This window comes from Falco biarmicus, chromosome 1, assembly GCF_023638135.1.
Source record: "Falco biarmicus isolate bFalBia1 chromosome 1, bFalBia1.pri, whole genome shotgun sequence".
Lineage (NCBI taxonomy): Eukaryota > Metazoa > Chordata > Aves > Falconiformes > Falconidae > Falco > Falco biarmicus.
Genome location: NC_079288.1, coordinates 105,255,086 through 105,282,277, shown reverse-complemented (window position 1 = coordinate 105,282,277; position 27,192 = coordinate 105,255,086). Strand labels below are relative to the sequence as shown.

General features: G+C 39.1%; 1 protein-coding gene across 4 annotated transcripts in view; it reads left to right on the top strand.

Moving 5' to 3' along the window:
• Positions 1-27,192, top strand: part of LOC130157378 (bifunctional heparan sulfate N-deacetylase/N-sulfotransferase 4) — a 161,026-nt gene that overhangs the window by 59,839 nt on the left and 73,995 nt on the right. For 3 of the 4 annotated variants that reach the window (XM_056356851.1, XM_056356830.1, XM_056356838.1), the window contains one exon: positions 10,179-11,423. In XM_056356851.1, the coding sequence (XP_056212826.1) occupies positions 10,443-11,423 (981 nt within the window). In that variant the 5' untranslated portion in view covers positions 10,179-10,442. Of the gene's footprint in view, positions 1-8,999; positions 9,172-10,178; positions 11,424-27,192 lie in introns of all 4 variants that reach the window. The other variant, XM_056356843.1, reaches the window with a different exon arrangement.

The window sequence follows — 27,192 nt, the reverse complement described above, 5'->3', positions numbered from 1 at the left end:
CTCTGCGGTATGTACTGCCCGCATGACAAGCGAAGCAAGCAGTGCATGCCTCAAAACACTTGATGCTCTCAGAGCCCCATAAGACTAAGTCTTCATCAGCTTTGGAGCAAGCTTACGTGCCCACAAGAATCACCAGCAGTCATTCTGCCTATTCAGATTTTTAACTGAAGTACCTCTGAAAAGATGTTATCTTCCATAGAAAATACTTATGTTTGGGCAGAAAATTAAAAATCTGCATATATACTAAGCCAGAACTTTATGGATTACAGTGTATCATTGTGTCAACTAATGAGACAACATTTTGTTCGTTTGTAAGCTCCTTCCATAAACCACAAAGCCAGGCTAGATTTCCTCTTCCAAGATGCATCCTGGAGATGCACATTGGAAAACACAGTTTAATTGTACACGCAGTCCACAGAAGGGGAGAGGAACGTAAAGAAACATAACTAATTCCAGCCTGGTGCAGGGGCAATATGTTCAGAAAGATTTTGACAACTGTTGGGGTTTTTTTTATTATTATTCCACACACACCCCTTTCAAAAATAAGTTAATGCCTCAGTAGTTCAGTAAACTGATTTTTCATGAAAACAACAGGTTAATCAAAGCCTTGCTATTCTATCACACAACTCTAATGGTATTAGTTCTAGTTCCAGTCTCTGAGCTTAGCGTGACTCAACAAAAAAAATAAAAATCCCTTGAATTCCCAAGTAGGACCCCTATCCTACTAGTGACATTTCTAAATTGAACTTTATCTAGACAAAACAAAGAATAGATCTTTTGAAAGAACACATTTGTTTATATTCTGAACCAAAAGAAAAACAGTATCTATAGGTCACAGATGACACACCAGAAATCTCAAAAGAGATCTTTCTCTTGACTGACAAAGTGGCTTCTCTCAGAGAAACCCTATAAAATAGTGGCAGAAATAAACACAAAGAAATTTAACCAGGGTATGAAGAATAAGATGACAAAGGAAGCAAACACTGCAAATACATTTGACTGCACATAAAAGTATGAATTTTGCACTGGCTTTCTTAAATGCACTGTTTGTGTTTAGATCTTAGAACATTTTACAGCTAATACCTGTGTAAAGGTAGAAAAGGATATTATTCCTACAACACAGACAGGAAAACTGAAGTACTGAAAAAAAAAAAAAAATGTGTCTGTGGCTTCCAGAGGACAATAAATTATGTTGGTGACAGAAAGAGACAGAAATCGAAGTTTGAGCTCCCTACCTTATCCTCTCACCACTCGGTATTTTTCCTCTTGATAGGCAAACAATACACATGCAACCATTTCAGGATAAAAAGAGGTTGAATTTTTATTACTATCTTTCATAAAACTTCCTTGGACTATTGTGTCTGCAATACTTAAATGCATTAAAGTGAAATAGAGTCTGTTGGGTATTGTAGTATTTTCAGTACATGATGAGGTTTCTCTGTCTAAATTAGTTTTCCTGAGAACGGTAATATGTGCAGCCATAACTGTTTCCCGCAAAAATCTAACATTCCCAGTTTTAAAGAACTGGTAATAAGACCCAGAATTTTCTGAAGAACTGCTGGAACCTAGTCTAGGTCTAAGCCTCTAACTTAAGCAATTTAAATATATATAAAAAACAGACAGGAGAGATATTATAACTTTAACTTTCTGCCCCCAAACCATCATGTAATAAAGCAGTGATAAATGCAAGTATTTTATGAGCAAGGTGGAAGTGACTGAATTTTCTGCTTTAGAACAATGCTGTAAGTCCAAGATGTGCACACACACACACAGAGGCATGTGGAGGGTCACCCTGGCTTCATCCTCTCTGCTTGCCCTACTTTGCTTGAAAGCCATTACCACTATTTGCTGGTTAAGACCTGCCAGGTTGCCACCAGCACTGATGGCTTAGGTGATGCTCTAGTCCACACCCCTGCTCTAATCAGAGGTTGCTGGGACCGAACTCACCCACTACATATTCTACTAATTTTTCTACCAAATCCTTCTCAATGATAACCAAAGCCTTCAGCCAACAACGATGAAGATGAGGAGAGAGGACTCCAGTAGAATTTACTTAAAGAATAAATATAGGGTAGCTTTTCTAATGAGTCAACGTACCCAGAGCCTGAAAACGTTCTCTGGCTGGTTGCAATCTGGCTTGAGTAAACTCAGAATAAACCTCTGTTTAAATTGCATGTGGTAAACACGCTGCTCTAAGGATTTACGTACAAAAAGTCTTTGTTATCTGGGTTTAAATAGACTTCCTTTGCAGTAGTAATAGATCATTACTATGTGACAGCAGTAGTCTCTCTGAAATAAGTTAGTAGCCTCCTTTTAATTCCTAGCACAGATGTGACCACATCAGACTTTCTCACAGCTAGTCCCTGTGACAGGATACAGACACCACAAAACACGTTATTCAGTGAAATATATTGTCATTGATTTAAAGATGGAGATATTTTAATTTTGTTGTATGGTGGCAAACATTTTTAAGACACATGAAAGCGATAGAAAAAACATAAAGTGCGGGAAACCATCAAGTACTACCAAAAAAAAAAATATTAAAAAGTGTATAAGACCAAAGAGTTTATCTTTTAATAAGCTATTCCGGAGCCTGGAATATTCCAAGGCCTCTTCATTAAAAAGAGAGTTTTTAAACTTTTTTTTGTGCAAGAAGCCTTCAAAAAGTAAAGTTTCAATAGCTATCCAGCAAATCTGTAATCCTTGGTATGTTCTCAAAATAGATACAGAAAATCTGCAGTTATTTAGATGCTAATAGAACTATAAAAAGATTTTTAAAATTTTTTTATGCCTCAGCTTTTATATATGATCAGACAAGATGTACAGAGTTTGACTATTGCATTGATTGACTTTAAGCAATTCTAGTTAGGCAGCCATTATATTGCACAAATGTTGTCTCTCAACTGAATTCACAACACAAATCATTCTGTTGAAACTGGATAGCTAATTGACAGCCTTATAAAAGTAGAAAACAGTAACAGAATAGATGGACTGTAATAAAACATCTGATACGGCATCTCACAAAAGTTTTATTTGAAAAGTTAAATGAATTCAAATTGGCTTCCATTGAAGCATTAAACTATGAATTGAAAAGTGATGAAGAGCCATTAACCAAGCAAGATCAGAAGATTTGTTGCGTCAAGTCATGAGGAATGTTTTGCAGGCTGCCTCAGGAAAACATGTGAAGCCTGCTTTTATTCATTGGCTTCATTCAAAAGGACTGAGGCAATCATAGGGTGTTCATTACACCTGCACTCTCCATTAATCCCACTGGGAAAGCAAAGCAACTCCAAGGACTCAATCCTGTAGGTCACACACAACTTTGTACCGTGGCAATCTCTGCTGTATTTTCAGCCACAACTTTCTTCCATGACATTTTGGCTCTGTCATCATGGCTTGAGCAGTAAGCTGCTGACATTGAGATCATCTCTCAAAACTTTCATTTCATCCTTGGTAGTTCAGTTTTCTACAGATCATACGAGGTTAGCAAAGACACCTATCCACTGAAGGACATTATGCAAGAGCAAATGGCTGTTGCTTCCAGCTCAGGCACGGGTCTCCTTGAAAAAAAGTGAGGCCTGTACCCAAGGATAATGCTATTTAACTTTTGTGATTTTTTTTATGAGTTACTGGTGAAAAGCGATAGATCTTATTACCATCACTCAGGCAAGATGGACATATTTATTGGAAACAGCACTGAGAAAATACTTCTTTTATTATTATTTTAAGTCTGGCCATATAGCTGAGTAAGGTGTTTTGCCTGATGACAGCAAAATATTATGTTTATTTTGATAGATTGGTATAGTTAGATATCGCTTCACAACATTTTTGCCACATATAGAGCCACACAAAAGGTGAATGTGGTCGTTAACACCTAGCTGTTGTGATGGTGACTAGAGCCACTCTGTCAAGAAAAAAAGAAATATATAAACAGGTTCTCTTTCATGCCTGGTCCTCCTAAGACTGTACTTTGATTATTACTGATTTCTAGGAGCTTCCCCACCTGACACTCAAGAAAAATCAGCAGTCAGTGATTTCTGAGGAAATATTACAGCTATGTATGTTCAAAAATGCTGGCATGTTAGAGACTGGTAAGTTGTGACATTTGGGGGAAATGTCACTGAAACATCACAGATGGGATATTTATGTGCATTGCTGGGTGGTCCAAACAACTGTGGGACTGTTAGAAGTTAATGGGTCAGAAGAAAGAAGTGTAGAGGCTGAACATCAGGCAACATTCACCAGAAGTGTGGTCTGGTTAAAACTTAGAATAAATTTCTACTAGGAGTTAAGCAACATGATGTGTTACACATGGGCTGGAGAATCAAAGGAGGCAACAATTCTGTGAGAGAGGATTTACAGAAATCCTTATAATCTCATTAGTTCACATTTGTGAAAGTATCCCACTGATTCATGTAGAATATCTGCATGGGGAGTATCATTAACAGAGGTTACGGTTACCTGTCTAAAAGCATCAGTAAGGAAAAAAACACTTGGCAAGTCAGCAACTTCAGATCATGTATGGATTAATGAGAACAAAATACGCCTGCTTACATGCTGTTACGACAGTACATCTATCATATGTGTTCAAGAAAGTGGGTCTTGTCATAAGTCAGTGGTGGCTATCTGCATACCTTTGGAAGTATTAAAGGAATAGAAATAATTATTACAAGGCTTTCTTTAGTCACAATTTCCCTACTCAGTAGGGAAAAGATTAGTAAAACACTGAAAAGGAAGAAAACCACTCTTTTAGTATGCTCCAAATCATACTTGACAATACTAACCATGATAAAAAACTTTGGTGCTCCCGGAGTGAAACAAACTGTTAGCTTTGCATGAATCTGTCTGGAGTGATTGAATGGTGTTAGTTTGTCAAGAGTGAAGAGTTTACACACTTCCTAAATACCTTTACACCACATTTCCCAACTATCTTATATACACAGTAAGAGGTGCAGGGGGGTGTGCCTACATGTACATGTGTAAAACCCATCTCCAAATATGCCTTTAGCTGCCTTTCTACCAGGGAGTCTTTTTTTCTTCAAAGCTCCAAGTTCTGAAATCATCTGGAAAAGTTTAAAGCCAAAGAAAGATACAAGTCAAAAGGGTCAAATAGCTTGCCTCCAAGTATTGTTTGATGCCTAAGATCGTGCCAGCTTTCATTGAGTGCAGAAGCTGAGGTATTTCGTACACTTTGCTTTATATTCATTATCGAGTTCAATCTCTGGCATCATTTAGCTTTCTGGAATCACACAAGATTATTTGTGCACTACAGACCAATAAAATTGCTGAAAATACTGGAAATTTGGTGTTTTACCTTACAGATGATTATGCATTGAAAACAAAAGAGTTGAAAGTGCTGAGCAGCCTCTCCACTCAGAGGTTGTAAGAGGGAGTTAGAACAATGTTAGAAGACCTGCAACAGTTTTTATCAGCTGAAAAGCTGTCCTTATCCTAGGTAAAAGGGTTTTCTAAAACTTTGTGGTAAACTATGAACAGGGGGCATCAACCACCCTCATTAGCAAAGCCCCATTTATAAACAGAAAACACATTGCAACTTTATTAAGCTGGAGAAAGAAAAAAAGTTACTTTCAAGAAGTATCCCTGTTTCATGAGCTCAGTAAAGAAGTCTCTTGGAAACTTTTCTGAGGGAAAAAAAAAAAAGAAGCGGTTTTTCTCTGCAGTGAATAGAAACCCTGAACTTTTGCTAATGGTCAATGGGAGTCATTTTTCACTCAAACCAGTTTGCTTGTTTCTGTATTGAATGAGCAGTCATATGTAAGGAGTAGCAAGTAGGTATCATGGATCATTGGGCTGCTAATAAATGGCAGGAGTCATACAAGCTTAGAAAGGAAGGAAAAGAGGAAAGAGTTTACAATAATTTTTTAGCCTAAAGGGAAGTTTTATATATAGAAAATAAAAGACATTCTGACTTCTGATTTATGCTGGAATAAGATGAGAGGAAACCTCTGGCCTGCCTCCAGATGAATTATTGGTAGAGTGTTCCACACAGCCTTGCGCTCTGGTGCGGGCAGGAGACTAGAAATTACCATATTGCAGCGATACAAGTGTCCTGCTCCTCTGCTCAGTGCTATCACAGGCAGCACACTCGTAACCTGCTGCAGGCGTGAAGTCTATTAGCTCAGTCTGTAGGACAGATCAACACAACTGTTTGCTTGACATCAGTACCTCTGCTTCCCACAAGTAGGGCTAGATCAGAGATCCTTTGCCTACCTATGAAGAGAGGTAAGGAAAGGAGAAGAGCTTACAACAGTCCTGAGGGGTGGTGCTGGCCCTGCCCTTTTGTCAGGCTGCCAGCCCACACACCAAGTACACACTGCTGGCCTGCTCTCACAACCAAACTGCTCGCTTATCACCTGTTTCTCCTGATGGATGATGGAAGGTAGCAGCTCTCACTCTTCATGGAGTCTTACTGTTTACCCAGGCAATAACTTCATTATTTCAGCCATGTCTCATTAGCAATTGATAGCTACCTTTGCAATACGTAGCTGCCTTCTGCAATGTCTATTCCCCCCTGATGAGTCGCACCTTATTTGGTCAAGATGCTTGTTAAATCACTAAGCCACTGAGAAGGCCCACACATAGGAACTGAACCATAAGAGAATCAGCTTTAATTCCTAATGCAATGTTAACACATGGTATTAATAAGAGGCTGTTTCTCTTCACTGTTGTGCTATCAGTTTTAAATAGTTGAGCCCTAATCTCCCAATCAATCATCTTCAAAATCAGTATGCTTTAATCATCAATCAAATGCATTTTTATGGGGAAGCAGGAAGTATTATTTAGCAAGCAGGCAGCAATTTTTAAACCTCCATTTTCCTTTAGCTGCCTGAATCAAAGAAAAATTACGGTTCCTGCAGAGAGCTATGGCATCCCAACAGTTATATTGCAAAGTTCTTCTCTTTCTGGGGAAAGGCCCCATATCTAGAAAGTCAGTTGAACACAAGATTGAAGACCTACTGAGGGACCAACCATGGATGAATGTAGCCTTGATTCCTCCATCAGATGTACCCAGCTTTGGGCTTTACGAGTCAATAAATGCTCATCAGTGACCATAGGAACACAGGACCTTAAACACTGGTTTCTCAAATGAAACTACATTAGGAACACTAATTATGAAATATGGCCTATTTTCATGTTTTTCAAATTAATATAGCACAGAAATACTCCAAAGATATTTGAATTTCTGAGTGAATATAAAGCTGTTGAACTTTAAGGGGAAGAGTTTCAAAGGCACAAATGGCACTTAACTTCCAATTATGCCTTGCAAAATGTCCCACTAATGGCTAATATAGCTGATTTATTTTCATAAACTTTAATTACTTCACACTTTTTTTTTAACTGAACAGTATAATCAGTTCAACAGAGCAGTTCAAACACAATGTGCAAACTAAAGAGATCTGCTCCAATGCCAAATTTCCATGTGCAACTTCAAATTCCTTGTCAATTCTAGTATTTAGACATCTAGATAAGCATGAATACTTGCACTTGTTAGTACATCTGCATACAGCAGGTGTACTAGTTTACATTAAATCTGATTACTAATATTTTAACTGGAAGATATTTTACCAATTTGTATCAAATGATTTGGGATGAAGACCATATTTTTGCTTTGGCTAATATAAAGTCGGGGGCTTGTCATATTTTAGTAATACAAGCCATAGCAGCAGCAGAGAGCTGGCTCACAAAGAGTGTTTTTTTGACAGCTTGCAATACCAGTGCTTGGGAGATCCATCAGGACAGAGCAGCGGGGGAAAAAATGTGCAAATTTAGGTCTCCATGCACGCTACTCCCTTGTGCTACAGGTATAAGCTATTTGATAAGTATGCAGTGTGATTCAATGGCAGATTTCTTAGAGCAGAAGTCCCGTTTTCTATTTATTTTTAAATATAAGAGTCTTAATTAAGGTGCTTTATCTGCCCTGAGGATTTCTGAGACCATTCTGGAAGGAGCCTGCCTGCCTGCAGGGCTGTCTGCTCTGCGAGTCGAGGTGAGCAGGTGCTGTCTGCTAAAAAGCAAGAAAATATTGCCCTCTAGTGCTGAAAGCAAGCAGAGGATGCAGAGTCAAGAGGGGGTTTTAATTGTTGTTTCCAAGCTACCTGCCTAGCTCATGTTAACAAAACTAAGGCTTGTTGCAATTAGCTGTTTTGTGGGCAGATTACCCACCCAGCGAGGCTACCGTTCCCACAGAGAGCAATGCTCCTGATCCGATAAACCCCCAGTCGGGCTGAGTGACTCATCAACATCACCGAAACTGGAACACGCCTCACAGAGGATGCTTCACTTCATCCAGTTTTATCTTTTGATAAAATCTTAATTGGAGATTTAATAAGCAGCGAGATCCCAGCAAGCAGACAGAACTGCGAAACAAGGGAAGCACCAAAGGGGGACAACTACTCTTACAGTTATCAGGATGATTTTATTTCCTAGTGAGAATGGTGATGTCTTTTTTTATTTCTTCTCTCCTACATAAGACATTACTAAACAGGAATAAGAAAAAATGTTCTGTGTTTAATTCTGTCTATGGATAAGCCACCCCCTTTGCTCACCCTTTGGCCAGTGCTGTGTGACACAGCGAGGTCATCAATGGCCCATGCTACAGGGGTACTAATCCCCTAGCAAGCTTCCAACTGAGAAGGGCAAAGCAGATAAAAACCTGAACCTGGCAAAGTCACAAGCAGCCTCCGCAACAACTCCCGCTCTCTAACCTGCAGGAGCAGCAAGAAGCCTCTCATGAGCAAGTAGACCTATTAATTCACAATTACTTCAACATTCTGTTCATTTCTTGATAAGCTCCCAAAAGGAGTACTCCAGTACTGGAAGAGTGATATACAAGGCATTTAAAGCCAAATTAAAATGTTTCACTTGTATTTTTAAGATCCTGAACTGACACAATCAAGGAATTCCTAGAGCTATACCAGACTCATAAAATATACTGCTAGACAAATTTCTTCAATACCTGTCTTACAAGCATTTTCCAGTTTTAGGTGTAAAGCTTGGGATGAATGAATACTCTTCAGAATGAAACTCACAAGTGTAATCCAAGTTAATGAAGGAGGACACATCAGCTGGCAAGTATCTGCCTGGAAAGAGTGTTTCTTCCTTGCAGTTCAAAAATCATCCCTTGTTTACAGTCTCACATTGTTCCAAGAGGTAAACAATATAAATAATTCAGAAAGATGTTAATTCCTATTTAAATCCATAGAGCAGCATGGGCTGTTCATTTAGTTAGTTTTAATTGCCTCCAAGTCATATGGCTTATTGTTACCAATGGTAATTTCTCATGAATTTAGGTTGAGCTACCAGGCTGAAGGGTAATGATGGATTAAGTTGAACATGAGTTAGGCTTCAGAGCTGGCCAGGCAGTCAGGTTTAAGCACCTCTTACTTCAGTCATACAGCACAGCAGGGACAGTCCAAAGCCCCTGTCATTTAACTGGAGTTGTCATGGCTCAGGGCACATACCTATGTGCCCACCCAACGCTCAACTCCCTTGTGGCACATACCACTTCCCTTCAATCCCTGACGGAGGCGGAGGCACACACAGCTGCACCCTGCGGTTCTAACAGCCTATTCATTCACTTGGAAAATCCGTGCAAAATCTTTATGATTCTAGACAGTCCTTGAATAGACTGTAAAACACTGATCACTCCAGGTACAGAATGGAAACTGGAGAGAAACCCATACAAATCTTTCCTTACAGTCCTCTTGTGTCTCTCACTTCAGCTTCATTAGTTTCACAGTCCAACACTGATTTTTTTTTTGCCCCTTTCAAAATATTTATGTAGTTTGAGTTTGATATGGAACGTGGTCCAAAATTTAACAAACATTTACTTTGTCCTAATTTGGTCCTGCAATCTTTAGTCATTCACATTTGCAATAGCAATGAACCATTTTAGTTAAGAAATGCCCATAAAGAGATGCATGTCCTCAAAAAGTTATGTTTAGACTATTTTTATAACCTAAGAATATGGGAGAGCTGTCTAATGCAGCTTATCTCAACACATTAAGAAAGCAAGTGACACTGAGTGGTCCTTGAACCGTTCATAAACTTCCCTCTTAACTCAGATTACCAGTATCAGTCACTGCCTTTATTAATGTGCATTTTTAATTGCTTTACAGATTTTATTTTATTTACTCTCGTTTTGCATCCCCTTGCAGATAATGTTAAGAGTCCCCTTCACTGATTACTGGCAGCTGCTGCATTCAGAGAACACCTCTTTCACTCCAGCTTTCCTGATCCTTTGACTTCCCGCTCTGACAGCTTTATAAACTCCCCGACAGCTTCATAAATGCACTGCAATGGTCACATGAACGTCTTGGAAGCGGAATCAGCACCTCTGCATCTCCTCATTCTGATGGCACTTTAGGAAGAGAGAACCAGAAAAGCGCCAAGTCCAACAGAGGTTGGAAGTCCTGCGAAAGATGAATCTAATTGTAAAGCTCCGCAGAAGTTTCAGAACACTGGTCATTCTCCTGGCAACCTTCTGCTTGGCAAGTATCGTGATTTCTGCCTATTACCTCTACACTGGCTACAAGCAGGAAATGGCCCTTGTGGAAACCACCGGAGAAGCAGAGTGTGAAGACCTCAAAATTCTACCGTACAGGTCTGTGGAGCTCAAAACAGCCAAGCCAATTGATCCATCTAAAACAAATCCCACTGTCCTGCTGTTTGTGGAAAGCCAGTACTCCCAGCTGGGGCAAGACATCATAGCCATCCTTGAATCCAGCAGATTTCAGTACCACATGGTCATTGCACCAGCTAAGGGGGATATTCCACCTCTCACAGATAATGGAAGAGGAAAATACACAATTGTTATATATGAGAATATTTTAAAGTACGTATCCATGGACTCATGGAATAGAGAGCTTCTAGAAAAATACTGTGTGGAATACAGTGTCAGTATAATTGGTTTTCATAAAGCCAACGAGAACAGCTCCCCGAGTACAAAACTGAAAGGACTGCCATTACATCTTTACAATAATGTAGCCCTCAAAGACTGTGTGGTAAACCCCCAGTCTCCCCTGCTGCGCATTACCAAAGCACCAAGGGTTGAGAAGGGTCCACTGCCTGGCGAAGACTGGACAGTTTTCCAGTTTAACCATTCCACCTATCAACCTGTGCTTTTAACCGAACTACAGACCTCCAGACCACCCCCTGTGGCACTGCCAAAGGCTGCTCTGTATGCAACCGTCATCCAAGACTTGGGGCTCCATGATGGAATTCAGAGAGTCCTTTTTGGAAACAACCTGACCTTCTGGTTGCACAAACTGATCTTTATTGATGCCATCTCTTTCCTGTCAGGGAAGAAGCTCACACTGTCCTTGGATAGGTACATTCTGGTTGACATAGATGACATCTTTGTCGGAAAAGAGGGAACGAGGATGAACATCAACGATGTGAAGGTAAGGCAACAACCGGGGAACAGCCTCCCAGATACGTGTATGTGCTAATGGGTATTTAAAAAGAGGCAAAGCTTGAAAAAGCTGGCAAGCTCCATTTCCTAGTAAAGGCTGAAGGTGCACAAGTGAAGCTAGAAGAAACAGAAACCATAACCTGAGATTACCTTAAAAGTCTGTTTACCCACATACATACAAAGATGCATTTTCATGTATGTGTGTATACGCCGACACAGAGATGTCCTCATACAGTAATGCATATAGTGAATGTACTGGCTGCCTCTTGGTTACATAGATTCTACTTAAAGGCTTCTCAGAGCAACTGGGTAACAACAGAAACTTTTTATACCTCACATAACAAAGATCCTTCTTTAACTAAAAGGATCTCTGTTTCTGGAGCAAGTTTGCTGCTGAGATATCTGATTTTTTAGGTAACAACACGTTTTACATTGCATTAATTTTTTCCCTATGTGCATAGAGATATACACATGTATGTGGCATATATATATATGTAAAATACCATTTATAGGCATTTTCTGTATTCTTTCTTTCACTATTTCTGAAGTAGACAGAACAATAGAAGCTGGTTTCCTTTTTAAATCTCACATAACTATCACTGTATTTAAAAAGGGGGGGAGGGAGATAAAAAGAGGAAGAGGAAAAAAAAGCAGCCTGAAAAAGTTGCAGCCATATTTTGACTTAAAAGAATTAGCAGGATAATTTTCATTAGCAGGCAAGCGTTTAAAGTTACCAGTGATAGGATGGAAGCATAGCCTACACTTCAGCAAATGACATAAACCTCTGATGCAGTGAAAAGGCCACAACTATTCTTCAGGGGCTCTCTTAAACTTATTTTCATAGTCTGTTGTAGTATCCAGGGATTATATTAGATTTGTTCAGAGTAATTTTCAAAAATGTATGCAACTTGGAAAGAATAGGCAGAACTCAGTAGCATGACAGTTATTTCCTTGCAGTTTTCCACATGTGGGAATCATCATATTCAGAGATTAATTGAAGTTCGTAAGCATGCAACATCACATTCTCAAGCCTTTATTCTACAGGGTGGGTTTTTTTCCTGTAATACCCCAGTGCTTTCACGAGCAACAAGCAAGCCTTTTCTTTTTAAACTTGGATTCCTATTTTGTTTCTTAATTCTTATTTACACTTCTACAACTTCTATATTCATCTGCCTCCTCAACCAGATCATGAAGAAAGGTGTCAAAATACCCAGAAAAGCAGTAGTCTCATAAACAATTAAAACAATTTTGCTCATCAGAACAGTTTGGGTAATTCTAATAGCCAAACCAAGTGTATGAATGCTCATCAGGGCTGATTTCTAGCATCAAGCAGTCCAAGTGCCCGGTGTCTCGAGATCTGAGCACTGTGCACAAGCTCAGTGATAAAGTGCTCTCTTTCCAGAAATATATGGTAAAATGCTCTGAAAAAGGCTTGTGTACAAGAGGAAATTAACTGAAAAGGCAATTGTGGAACAAGTTTTTCAGCAATAGCTTTCTGTCTGCACATTCTTGAGAGCGTCTTTTTCTGACTTTTTTGCTCCACTAAGGAAGTCTATTATTCAACGTTGCTTTAAGAGCCCCCTATTACTATAAGAAGAGTGTCCACACAAAGTTACTTGGAAATTCAAATCATACCTTTGACCGGAATAATCTCACTAGGCAGAAAACCCCCAAGTTACCGCCTTTATTATTCAGTGATTGACAACATTACTAGCAAACCTTTCCACCTGTGCTTGGCAGAGCAGCCATGGTTCATTACTCATTACAGGAGACATGGCAGAAAACTCCAGATCCAGGGGCTTGGCTAGGAGCTAGATGGCAGAACTGTAGCTGCTAAAAACATTCGGCATCACTTTTATATGCTGCACACATTTACCCAGCTAAAAACAGAGTACTCCATACCGCTGAGTATCTTGAAAATAACAACAGACAGCATCTGCTAGGATTCAGACTTTTTTAAAAATATTTTTTAAAGGTGTGTGCAGCATGTCATCTTTTTATGGATTATGTTTGAGTCAAGGTATGAAGGGAAACTCAGTCTTCTCACATTTCTCCAGTGCTAAATTAGTAGCCCACTTCCATTGCAAAACTACCAATAGTGCCACCCATGGGATAAATCCCCTCTTCACCTCAAACAAGAGATCATGCTGCAGACACCAACCACAGGGAGAAGTCTTTTACAGGCTCAGAACCAACCTTTCCATCAGGTGCTCTTTTGGGGACAATAAAAAGTTTATCTTCCTTTCAGACTATGTTCACACATAAATCTACCCTGCAACTTGACCATCAATTGATATTCTATCCTTAACGTCATGGGTTTAATTTCAAAGCAGTTACCCAGTACAGATTTGTTGCTTAGGGTATTTCACAAACACTTGCTACACAAATCAGTCCGTTCTAATACACTGGACATTCCCAGAATACATTAACATTCAAAAGGGGATGCTTGCTAATGAACATAACGCCGAAATCGGAGTGTACTCTGGTTAGTTTACAGTAAAGGATAATTACAGCCAGTTAGAGAACAATCTCCCAAGTCACTTGGGGAAGAAAGCAATTAAGAACCAGTGGGCCTGTCTTCATCCCTTAAAGCAGAGCAGCTTTTTTACTTGAAAGGCAAAAATAGCAAAGGGAGACAATATTTAAGAGGCTGATATTTAAGTGATGGCAAAGTACCTGCCATGCATTTTGAAGTGGCATCTACAGCCAGCTGCTCAGAGAGGGTTGTGTTTTCATGGCAGGTGAGAGGGTGCTTCTGACACACAGAGGCACGGTGAGATTTAGGGGCAGGTTGTCCTTGTCTGGTAGAGGTATGATAAGGGTGGAAGTGTGAATGGCTCTGATGGCTAGAGGGATTAGCACAGACTCTGTATGTTGTTCAAGAAGAACGTGGCAGAACTTGGACCATCTTCTTTCCTGAACTACGTATTACAGGTATATTTAACACCAAAAAAAACCCCCAAAACAACCCTGCCAAAAAAGCAAAAAAAAAAACCCCTCAACAAACAATAAAAAGCTCCCAACCAAAAAAAACCCCAACAAACCACAGTCCACATCTATAATGTCATGCACCTCAAAACTCATTTCATGCCACCCCCTGCAATGCAAGTTTAAAACATCAGCATCACCAATATAAAAGAAAGCATGTTATTTACACAGTGCTTTCAAAAACAAAGAGAACCACATAAAGCAGTACTTGTAATGAAATAACTTCTCAACACTGTCTAATCCGCTGCATTATGCCACACCACCACATCTCCAATTCCTTCAGTTCTTAGCATTTGTTACTGCAAACAGTGTAGGCTCGTCTTGCAGAGTTACACAGACTGTTAGGCTTTCCTAAGGTGCCATGCACACCTGTGTCCCTAGAAACATTTTCATACCTGGCAGATTCCCAGATGCATGCAAGAAAACCTCAAAGTTTTCATTTTTAAATGCTGCACACATTTACCCAGCTAAAAACAAAGTAGTCCACACCACTAGATATCTTGAAAATAACAACAAACAGCATCTTCCAGGATTCAGAGTTTTAAAAGTTTTTTTTAATTTTAAAAATCTTAATCTTAAAAATATTTAATCTTTAAAAAAAATTAAGAACAGTTTTACACCTCCCAAATTGTATGAAAATTACAGCTAAGCCACACCACTCTGTTCAGCCTCTTAGGTATTTCCTTCCAGTGACCAAACGCATAACAACTGCCAACCCAAAGGACACACAACTAGAAATGAACCTTCTGACAACAGTATTTGTATGTGACCGTAAAAAGAAAACTAACAGTGTTCCTATGTAATTACTTCCTGCAACTCAAATGTTTTTATCCCTTCACAAAGCCATTTCTCACTTAGGTGCTTCAGGGATATATATATAGTTTTAGAAAGGGTGGCATCAGCTAGAGAAACAGATTAGAGAACAGAGTTATTATGGGCTCTGTTTATCACAAAAGATCTCCTAGTCCCTTGTATTACAGAAGTTGTGCAAGGTCATATGTGGCTAAGTAATTAAACAGGAGCTCAGCAGAGCCACAGAAAGCTATTTTCCCAAGCTTTGCAGAGATCCATCTTGAGCCTAGAAAGTCTCTGCAAATTAATTTTGCCCTTTCCCTCCTACCAATATATTATCTCACTGCTCGATTTTAGAAGGCGAAAGACTCAAGAATTCACCAGTTAATTTACACAATTACCGAATTCATGTACTTGCAAATTATATTGGTTGCCAGCCACACAAGTCCAGGATCAGTGCCATCAGCAATTCAGAAAAAACAAAACATAGAAACACCTGGCTGTGCTGTGTCTGGGATTGCCATACAGAAAGAACAGAAAACCTTTAAAGTTTCCTCTTAACTGAACACAAACAGAGCTGCATTACCCAAACAGGTAGTATGAACTTGCTGAAATCTTTGTTTTGTTGCTGTAGTATGAGCTAGTACAATATCTACTCACCCAGCAACAGCGCAACTCAGGAACCTGGGCTTTTTCAACACCTTTTGCAAACACACTTTCTATTTTTCATTTAAAAAACCCTGCAAGATCACAGGACAAGCTCAGGCTCTTACTCCTTAACAAATAAATAAAAAAACCCAACACCAAATCAAAACAAAACAAAACACATTAGCCACTTACTTTCTACTCTCCTCTTAAATCTAGGACTTGTCCTACGGTACAGCTTCCCTTCTATAGCCTTCTTTCAGGTGGACTCTCTCAGGAGGCACCTGCCTCCCTCTTCCCCCACTCTCCCTCAGCTGGAGCTGATAGATAATCAAATGGAAATTGCTGGTCCCAGCACCATCATATCACAAAGCCCTTTTCTCTAAAAGCTACATTTCCCTTTTCTGTGTTTTCTCTAATTGCTGCTGTAAGGGCAGGAGCGTCCCTGTGATTTCTGAGATACAATTAAATGATGGAGCAATGCTTGGGAATGTCCTTTGTGTTACTGCAGTCCTTCCTTCTCCTTGCAGCACTGAGTAGCCCAGCCCATCTGCATTCTCCACTCTAAGCTTCAGTCCACTTCAGTGAAAATAAGAATTACATTAGTCTCTGACACCTCCTCACTTCCACAAGTCTGCACTTTGTCTTTGACCTTCACCATCATTACAATGCCTTGAATACTTAAAGGCTGTGATTTCTTGCTCATTTTAGTATTTTAAAGACAAGAATTCATGTTGGAGTTGCATCTTTTCTGATAATTCCAAATTAAAGAGTACTGGCTCAGCAGGAGGCTGAGCGCAATAACTGAATCTCTCCAGCATATGCTTTTTGTGATCTTTCTGCAAGGACAGTTGCTTTCAGGTGGGATAATCAGAAAAGTCTGGGCCATATCACCAGCCCTGGCAGACTGATAGTCAGTATAATGCTGCAGGTGGGCACAGGGTGGGTAAAGCTCTTCATGCTGCTGCATGCAGACCATCCTCCCTGCCTGCCTGTGCAAAGTCTAAATGCCCCTTGAAAGAAAGAATTTAATAAACTGTTGTAGACCAGTGCTCTTTCCTACTTCAGTTCCGCTGGAATGCCTTCTCTCTCGTACCATTTGGAGTTGGTGGTATGGACCCAAGCCAGGCGTGTGGATGAGGAAGCTCTGTTTAACAACAGACAAGAGCGCAGTTCTGCATCCCTTTGCAGAATTTGGCATCTAGTGTCACGGAATACGCCCAGTTTTCTGTAAAAAAATTGCCAGCAGTGGCCAAGACCAGAATTAAGAGTCAGGGAGGATTATAGTCGGTACCTGGATTTCTAACTAGGGTTTCTAGGAATAGTTTCTCTGGGTGCTCTACTCTTGTACCCATTGTACACTCACACCCAACTGTAGGGAAGATGATGATGGAAGTTGCAGCAGCCCAATACCTCAGACTGCATCCAGTTACTTCCAAACTTACTCCATATCAATGTCCAAAATCCTCAGTGCTTGAGCAAAATTTGAAACACCTGGTGCCATAAATAGGCACTAGAAGCAAATATTTTTTTAATCATTCATTTGTCTGTGGCTTTTTACTTCAGCAGAAGTGTGAACAGCTATCGCTTCCTTGCTGATAATGTGAGATACTATAGTCATCCCCGTAGCCTTTTTGTAATAACAAACTCCTGATAGTAAAGTAGCCATGCCAATGGACAATACAGGGAGAAATTAAAAACAGAAGATGTATGGGCATAGGAAGCTAGAGGAGATGGCCAAGCATTAGTCATTATAGGCTGTGTTGCCCTTATGTCACCTTTTAAAGCACTTGAGAGTGGCAGTGAAGAACACAACAAAGAAAATTCTGGAGTTCCTACTTTTGGGTGGTCTTAAGGACTTTAAAAATTAATTTAAAAAGCAGCTGAGAAGGCATTATAAGAAATATTTAATAATCAGACAATCTTTTACAAAATGGGAGTGTCTACTTCATTCTACTTCAGCAGAGATGACAGTTCATTCAATATTTTCCTTGTTCAGGTCTCTTGAATCACCCGATTCTCTGCAATAATTTGTGTTGAATACTGCTGAAGTGCCTTGTCAAGATACATCACACAAAGCATTTCATACTTTTTTCATTTCGATAAAAACTGTTCTTTCATTCAGAATTTCAGTACTGATGTAGCTAAACCCCACAATTCCCTTGCCATCAGCAAAACATTTATTTTTCTCCTTGGCGCCTGGCGAATTGACTGTCTATCCAAGTACCCTGCTTGAATTATAATAGATTTGGGGTTCTCTCATCTTCCAGATGAGAGATCTTCCCACTGAAGATATGGTAGGTCTTGACAGTGTTCTATACAATCTTGCCAGAAAAAAAATTCTAGCAGGTATAATTTTCTAGCCCTTTCACTAGTTCCTTCCATGTGTCCCATATTAAAAGCGTACCTCTGTCACATGGGCCAAGCAATATTTTTGTGAATGTTAGGAAACTCGCTCGGTGTTCTCCTGTCCCAGAGAGCAAACTGTTCTGTCTGCAGGATTACAATACTCCAAGCAGTGCAATCTGATATTGTTTGTACAACCACCACAGACATCACAAATCTGAATTTTTTTCCCCAAGAAAAAAAGTTTAATCTTTCACAAAACAAATGAACTAAAAAACCCAGAAAAATCAACCTTTGTCTTTCCAGCTTTTTAACTGGCTGTAAGAACTAAATATAACTTAATTTTGAAAAATATTAACAGTTCTGAAATTTTAGAAAACAGCACAATACCTTTTAAAATATAGAAAAGGCAGGGCTTTTAGTCATTGGCCTAATACAGAAATATCTGGTGTTCACAGCCTGTGCTCAGCATCACTGTCTTGTGACACATTCCTTTGTCTACACTTCCACTAATTTCCTGGATTTGTACTATTTTTTTTAATCCCTTCTACAAAATAATTCTGAAGTCATAGGATCTATCATACTGGTTATATTTCCAGGATATACATGGTACTCTATTAAACTTAGCTTCATTTAATGTAATATAAATAATTTTCATAACATTTAGGGAATCATAGGAGGGAAAAAACATGGCTGCTTTATATTAGCCTCTCAAGAGACCTACATTAACCTGAGTTTTAAGACAATGCATATTAGTTAAAAAGGAGAAATAATAATTGTTTCCTGTATAGCAAAATAACACTTATGAAGCCATCAAATACCTTTCTAGAAAGGCTATCCAATGCAAACTTTAAGAGCAGTTATAATTATTGCCTTAAAAGCACTTGATGCAGCAATAAACACATTACCATGAATTCCATACATAATGCAGTTACTTTAGTAGCAGTGTTACTTAAGTAACTTTAAATATGCCTTTGTCATCCAAATGCAAACAGAAGAATCAACACTTAGAGCAAAAGCTCAATTCAGTATCATTGACATTATTCAAATGACTTGATAACGGCGATGTTCAGAAAAAGAGTGGATAGATGGAAGGACGGACAAACAGATGAGATAATAGAGAAATCTCAAAGAGAAAAGGAGAACTGTGAAACTTAAAATATTTAGCAAGAGTTATCTTATAATCTGCTCACTTCTGTATCATAAAGTAGTAGGGAAACAAATCTTCTCCTATGCCTGATTTAAAATCCTTAGACAGATCTATCTATCTATCTATATACACATATACCTATATACACATACACTCACACAAATTAAATCTTATGATCTTCTTTGTCTCTTCCATGAATATGTCCACAGGTGCCTTCAGTTAATACTTTTACTTCTAATGTTGTATATCTCCACCTGTCTTCTTTCCATACAGGCAGAATAATCTAAGGGCTTTTAGGTAAAAGTTACCAATTTCCAGCTTATGCAGAGGGCAGAATAAGAGCCTAGCAAGAGCTGCACCTCAAGTGCTGGACTTGGTGTCCCTCTCTAGTGCAAAATTACATTCCAGTAGATGGACACTGTCTATTAATTATCATTCCTGAAGGTAAACATCACATGTCAGCACATAGAACTTCAAAACTGGTAAATCGTAAGCAGATTGCAATACCAGATAAGAGGATAACCTTCAAAGCCAAACCTCCTTCTTCATTTCAGAAAAATTGCCTTTGGTCAAGACCTAGGATGTGACCATTGCTTCTAGTGAGCTGCACATTCATCTACAAGAAGATTTAGGTTTTTCCCAAAGGGCTGTACAATTTTCATAAGGGTTTCCTTTTCCTCTAGACATATACAGATTCCAAATACTTTTACAGAGACATAAGAACAAATGACCTTCTGACTCCATCGTTCAACGTGAGTCATGCATAGCTTGGAATAGTCAGAATGAGTCATATATTGCTTCCAGCAGGGTTTGTTGGAGAATAGTGCTTTGCATACAAACACATTGATTCATCTGGAGAAATTCACTTTGTAAGAAACTATTTTATTTGGGAGAGTTCATATGACTGTGTGTAGCTACTTTAATAAATAAACAAAGAAATGAATTATTTCATTGAACATTTGAAATTGTGACAGTATTAAAGTTATTTCACTGCTGAAGGGAATGTCTGTGCATCAGAGGATTTTTGGGAATTTTTTGCAATTATCATGAGCGCATACACAAAGAAACAAATTTGATGAGAAAATCATCCTGCCTTTTATGTTTATGTCACCAGATAATATTCTGGTGACTGGCCAAGCAAAAGAAGGTAATATCGTGTAAAGCAGTCAGGGTTTGCTGTAAAAGCACCAGCTGTAATAAAACACTGTATGATGCATTGCGGTTTTCCATCAGATGTTGCCTAGTTAGACCTGATCATCAGGTTGTGACCTGTGATCATTGGAATGGCAACTCTCCAGCCCTTTGTGGAGACACATGTGAGGGCTCTCCACCTTAAAACCAAGAGCACCAATAGTAAGTGATGCGTAAACCCTTCATTATTTGCTGGTGTTTAATGGACCTCTCAGGAAGGTCCAGTAGGTACACCTGTCGTAGCTGTAATGCCAGCTTCTGTGAACAGGCACCTTTAGGAGTCTCGGGCACCACGTGGTGTCTGTCAGTCTCTTGCTTTACACCAGACCCTGTGGCAATGCATATTGCTAGGGCTTTCAAAGGACGATGGTAATAAACTGCAGATGATTGACTGTCCAGATGCCAGTCTCCTGAAAAACTAACATCTGTGCACACCAGGTTAGCACTGAACCAGTGCTGATCCATCCATTTGCACTGTTAGGTTTCAGTACCTCTTATAGTTTCAGCTGGTTTTAGGGTGGTTTTCTTTGTCGCTGCCAAGATGTATAGCTGGCTGAACCAGAAAAATGTGGGAGATCGCCTTCTTCTCCATCCTCATGGCGCATGCTGCTGCCGGAGTCCCGGGAGGAGGGGAAGCCTGTTCTCTGTGCTCAGAGAGCAGGGTAGTACTTGTAGCTGTAAGTATAAAGCTCTGTTTCAATCACCTCAGTTGTTTCCATACTAGAGGTGATTTGGAACATTTATACCAAGACACACTACAGTGCTGACATGATTTGGGGCTAGCAGTTTGCAGCACCCATGAAACTTTGTCTGTGCTCACATGAACACTGAAAATGCGGACACCATAGTGCTGGGAAGTTCCTGAAAAGTCTTCCCCTTCCACAGACTCCCAGAGCCTCCTTGCTTAGGAATTTCATGAGATTGCTTTGTTTTTTTTGTTGTGTGCTGCATGCATACCTGGAAGCACCTGGCAAGGGTTAGATGTTAACACGTCTCAAACGCAATCCCCCACTTTGCTGTACAGGGCACCCCGACTCCATTTGCAGAGATCACTTTTTTCTGCCCTGCTCCTATTGAACCCCCTCACAGAGAGACTCTCACTCAAGCAGAGCTATGTTTGGGTTTAGATCTATACTGTCTTTTCTAGTCTGTGCCATTTTGCTGTTAAACTCAATGATCTTGAAGGTCCTTTCCAACCTAAATAATTCTATGATTGATTCTATGATTCTTTCATGCCTTTTGGCTGCCAGTACAGATTTCTCATTTGCCAGTTGGGAGAGCTCCCATTTATTTACTGCTGCACACGTGCTCACAGCAGCAAGGTTCTCCAGTAAATCCCCCTGCTTCTTCATCACCGCCTATTCTCAGTTCAGTAGCAAGATGCCAACATCAGTTTTAGCTTACCCTTCATTTTAATTTCGTGGCCTTTAATGTCTTATCCATACATTTATTAGCCCTGCTATCTATGCATCCCTTTTACGGCGCCTGTTCTGAATGCACGGTGGTACCCTTTCCAAGCCATGTACATGGATGTAGCATAGCTTTGTATCCAACTGTAATCATTTTCTGCAGGCAGAAAACACAATTACTACATAAATACAGGAGTTGAGAGGAATAAAACTTTGTTCCTTCTGGGCCAGATTCACAAGGCAATGTTTCTGTGGAGATTTTCATAGAGATAAGGAGCAAAAGTAATTGGAGGACTACTGCCTGTAGTATCATCACCCACAGAGAGGAAGCCACACATTACATTTTTATTATGGTGACAACCTTTTATTCTGGAAACATTGTCCTAATAAAGTAATACTTCTCCTTACAATTAGTCTTCTATCTGTGCTTGAATATACAGCGGTCCTAAAATCAGGGTTTCTAACTGTTGGAGATTCATCTGCATAGGACCTCACTGTGTAAGTGCCTTTTCATTTATTAAAACTGTATTTCCTTCACATTCTTGTTTTTACTATTGAACATGACATTGTAAAAAAAACCCTCACTAGTTCTGCAATACTTACATTAAAATGATTGTTGATTGCTATTAATTCATTTCTCCAAAAAAAGTACAAAATAATTTTTTGGTCTTACGGGCAATTATAAGACTATGTAGTGATTTCAACATGTCATTTCATGTGGAAAAAATTCTAAATTTGTAATGGAAATATTAAATTTGATAAATTAGAATTTCAGTAGTTAGAATATTTTATACATAATATTTTATACAAGTTAAGATTTTTTCTCAAGAAATGCCAGGATGAAATGATTTTTTTTTTTTTTATCTTAATAGAATTTCATTTTCCAAATTAACAAGAACATGAAATATTCAGTTATTCATCATTTCCTGCAAACCAGTATATTAGTAAAAGCACTCCGGAGCTTTTCAGTGTTTTTGTTCATTAGGATTTGATTTATTGCAACACATTGCATATATTAAAGTTTTCTGATTTAAAACTCCAGCATTTACCATTGATAAGTATAGCATATGATAAAAAGCTCTTATATTTCCAGTTAAGGTCGGCACAGAAAGACTACTAAGGCAAGATGGTGACCTTCAAATCTGATGGTTTCTTTATGAGTGACTTTGCCTGTTGAGATCCCAAGTCCATGGAGCTCGCAGGCATTGTTCTGTGGATAGGTTAACGTGTACGTGGATACAGTTCAGGAAGAGAAGCAGTTTCAACAAGTTGAAATTCTTGAAGCTGAGTGAAACTTATTTTTTTCTTGATTTGTTGTTTGGTTTTTTGGGTTTTTTTTGTTTGTTTTTTTTTGTGAGACAGAGTCTCCTAAGTCCTAGATTCCTTTAAAAAGAAAAAAAATCTCCCTTTTTGTTTAATTAGCAGTAAGGCTTACAACAAGCTGGTGAAGGTTAGAATAGCCTGTTCCTTTCTGAGGCTATTAAATTTGAGCAGTAGAGCCATTATCCCACCTCTGGCTCATTTTAGAAAAGCAGAATCAGTGACTGGCTGGTTTTAACTTACACCTGAAAGAAACCAGTGCCTCCCCATCCCCAAAATATACTCGATTAGCAAAACATCACCTCTGTGTTAGTCCCTAATAAGATGTTTTCTTGAGGCAATAAAGCCACAGATGATTCCCACTCACCCCCCCTTCAGAAGCACAAATTATAAATACCATTTGCCAAGCCACGATAGTTTCTTTAAATATCTGTAAACCTGACTCTTTTCTATTGTTATTGTTCTTTCTTCTTGTTACCGGCACTCTTAATCTGCTGTTCATGTTTTCATCCAGAGAGCACCCAAACAGAGGTGGGATCTGTGGTGTGATAATACACTCAGCTTCTCTAGCACGACATCCACATTATTTTTAACACTTCCGGTTGGAGAAGGCTGAATTAGTTATCTGTGAGAGTTTGGGGTTTTTTTAATCGATGTAGTCATTTAATTGGCATTTTTGCATTTATGATTTTAAAACTCACAAATTAAATATATTTAAACTAGTACCTCCTTCCCAAAACTTTATGACCAAGGTATGGTGAAATTCAAAGAACTGAAGATTAGGACTTCAGTTTTCCTTCCTTCCAACTTGTTTAGCAATTTATCCTTGGACTAAACAGGTGAAAAATCCTTCCAAAAAGGCAAAGTGGCAAGGCAGGGGAAAATGAGGTTTACATTCTTGTTATTCAATCAATTTGGAGTTCTCCAGTGAAACAGTTTCCCATGGAAAAATGTTGATTTATTAAATGCAGAATGTTCCACCAGAATGTGATTTAAACAAATTTATATTCTGCCAGCTCGTCTGCTCTGGCAGGCTAAAGGAAAAATGGGCAGTTTGAAGAATATTAAAAAATTTCCAAAAGATCATAATTAAATGTAGTTTTGGAATAGGTGATCTTTCAGAAATTTAAAAAAGCAAATAATTCTCACTAACTAAGAGACTTTTTAAATATAAAAATATCCTCAGAAATGGTGTATTTCAGGTTTTTACTGCCTCTTCATTTTATGTAAAAGCAAGAATTATTAATGTAACTTTTACATAACCTATTAAATCCCAAATACAAACATTTAAGCAATTTCTGAAAGTTGTCTCAATATTGTACTTGAACTGTCTCAATATAATCAGATTGAATCAAAGTCAGATTGAATCAAGGCTTCGAGGAGCAATGTTTTTCACCTCAAAACAACCGACCTTCAAGTAGAGGCTGCTAGAATGTTTGAAGAATTCAAAGAATGTTTGAATTTGCATATTTGAAAGCATACCATATTTGCTTGCCTTCCCCCAAACTCATGAAATATTGGCTCTTAAAACTGTCAGTGATTCTTGAAAGTACAAGTGCTTTTTTGGTTGAGATGCAATTGTTTTAACAGGGCAAATCTTAGTATAATTTTCCATTCCTTGGGGTTTAAAACTCCTCAGAAGTCTGTAAGTCTGTACATTAGCCTGCTCATTTATAGTGGAGATACAAAGCCAAGATCAGGATTGTTTTCATGAATTAAAGTTTTGATAATGATTTCAATACTGAAGGGCTCTGGCCTCAAAAATATTGTCCACAAGGGCAGCTCTGACCGGGATCTCAGTGCTTGGAGAGGGACAGACCCTGGACCCAGCTGGCCAGCTCTGGAGCGCCTGGGTGCTCCCCTTCCCTATAGCCATAGGCACAGACACAACAGCTATATGTAAGGAGAGGCCAGACCCCGCTACCTCTACCTGGTTTATCGCTGTGAATGCATGAGAGGAAAAGGCAGGCAGGAACCCCAGATGAGAAAGGGGCTGTAAGATACCATGGCCAGCAAGTTGTACCAGGGGAAAAACAGCCCGGTGAAGGGTGAAACAACACAGGAGAGAGGCTCAAGGGATGAGGATCAAAGCAGACCCTGGATTAGGGCTGTGCTCTCTCCATTTTCCAATATTTAATCCCTAAGGGCTATAAAGACTGAAGACCTCCTTTGTAATAATATTTACTGTAGTTTTTTTGACAAATTAGCACAGATGTTTGGAAATTAGTTGAATACATATGGATAAATAAGCGTCAATCTATACATATCTATAATTAATAGAGACTAAATACTCTATAATCTTATTAATTTAGGAAATCTTTAATGGAGCTTCAGGCATAAGTGTGAACTGCTGAAGCTATGCTCTGCATGGTTAATAATAATAATAATGCATTTCTTTTGTAAAAAATAGGTTCAGCTGCAGAATGTGAATTCTTTAATAAAAAAGCTCTGCATGTGTCTTTCTAGTAACATATCCCAAGATTTATGTGCATCATAAACAAATATGTCTGTGGTATTATAAAGTGTAATTCCACTGTATTTGTTATTAGGAAAGGGAATAAGGTTTCCCATGTGCTTTCACTATTATTTCTCTTGTAACTGGGAACATGCTGCCAGTACATTATCAGGAAATAAAAGCTACCCATCACTGCTGTAAATATTGCAAGGTGGGTGTTACAGAGCAGCTCTGTGCTAAAGAGCAAAGGGGATTTACTCTCAGCCTTCAGGCAGCAGCTACATTTCAAAGCTCAGCAACAAGAGGCAAAGCCTCAGACTAGTGACACCTTGTCATTTGTTTGCTTAATGTAAGGAAACGTTTTGAGTTGACGATACACATGTTGATTTCAGGAGTTTAGGATGATGCCTAAGTGAGGTTTAGAAATTTCCAAAGAACAGGATCTTGGCTGAGACTTGGATGTAAAATTACCTACTGTCAATTTACTCTTTGTCTCTCCTTCCAAGATTTTGTGAAGGGTAAGAGGAAACTTCCTTCTCTTCCCTCATCTGTTGATAGTTGATGCTACAGTGGACTAAGCCATAAGGGAAAAGAAACTGCCTTTAGAAAAGGGAGTTTATTATCCTTTGACTATTATTGATCATTGGGGGTGGGGAGGGGCATGGCCAGCTTGCCTCTGTATTCTGGGCATTGTCTGAAGGCAACACAAAGCCCATCCATTGCCATGGGGGTACAGAAGGGCAGCACGGTGTTGGTTGGACACCCTTTGGCGCATGTGTATCCCTTGATACACGCACCAGGGTAGAGTAAAATCACTTCAAACTGTTTAACTGACTAAACGTGGGGGGGAGGAAATTTTGGGCTGATTCATGTACTTTCCCAAATACTTGTCCTTGCTTTCCTCTGTTGCTATATTGGACAATGTTCTGTGCTATGCCGGTGTAAGGATGAGCTTGTAAATGTGAAAGGCTACAGTTCATCACAATATATAAAGATGTAGTTATGTGCCTGTAGATCTTACCTGTGCACAAAGGGCTGGGGAGAGCTCATTGTAGGATGGTTAAAACCAGTCTTCTAATATTCCTTGACCATTAAACTGATCAAACCCAGCCGATACTCATCATACAAAAATATTCTGAGTTTAGTAATTTCAGTGGCTGGCTGATGGTGCTATAAACGCAGACAGCAAAAGTTTGAGGTGTGCTAAACGCTAGCAGAGGAGAGAGGGGGCAACAAAGGGGGAGTGCAGAGCCCATAGAAGAGCTTGAGGAATAAGGAAGATTTTCCACAATGGAAAAATACTACCTATCTTTTAGCGATTTCTCATCTTAAAGTTACAAATTCTTTTCAGGATTTGAATGTACACCTTCTCAAATAATCCCATTTGGGTAGCAGAGCATAAGCCAAGTAAAACCTATCAAAACAATCCAGTATTTATGATTTTTAAACAGCTATTCCCATA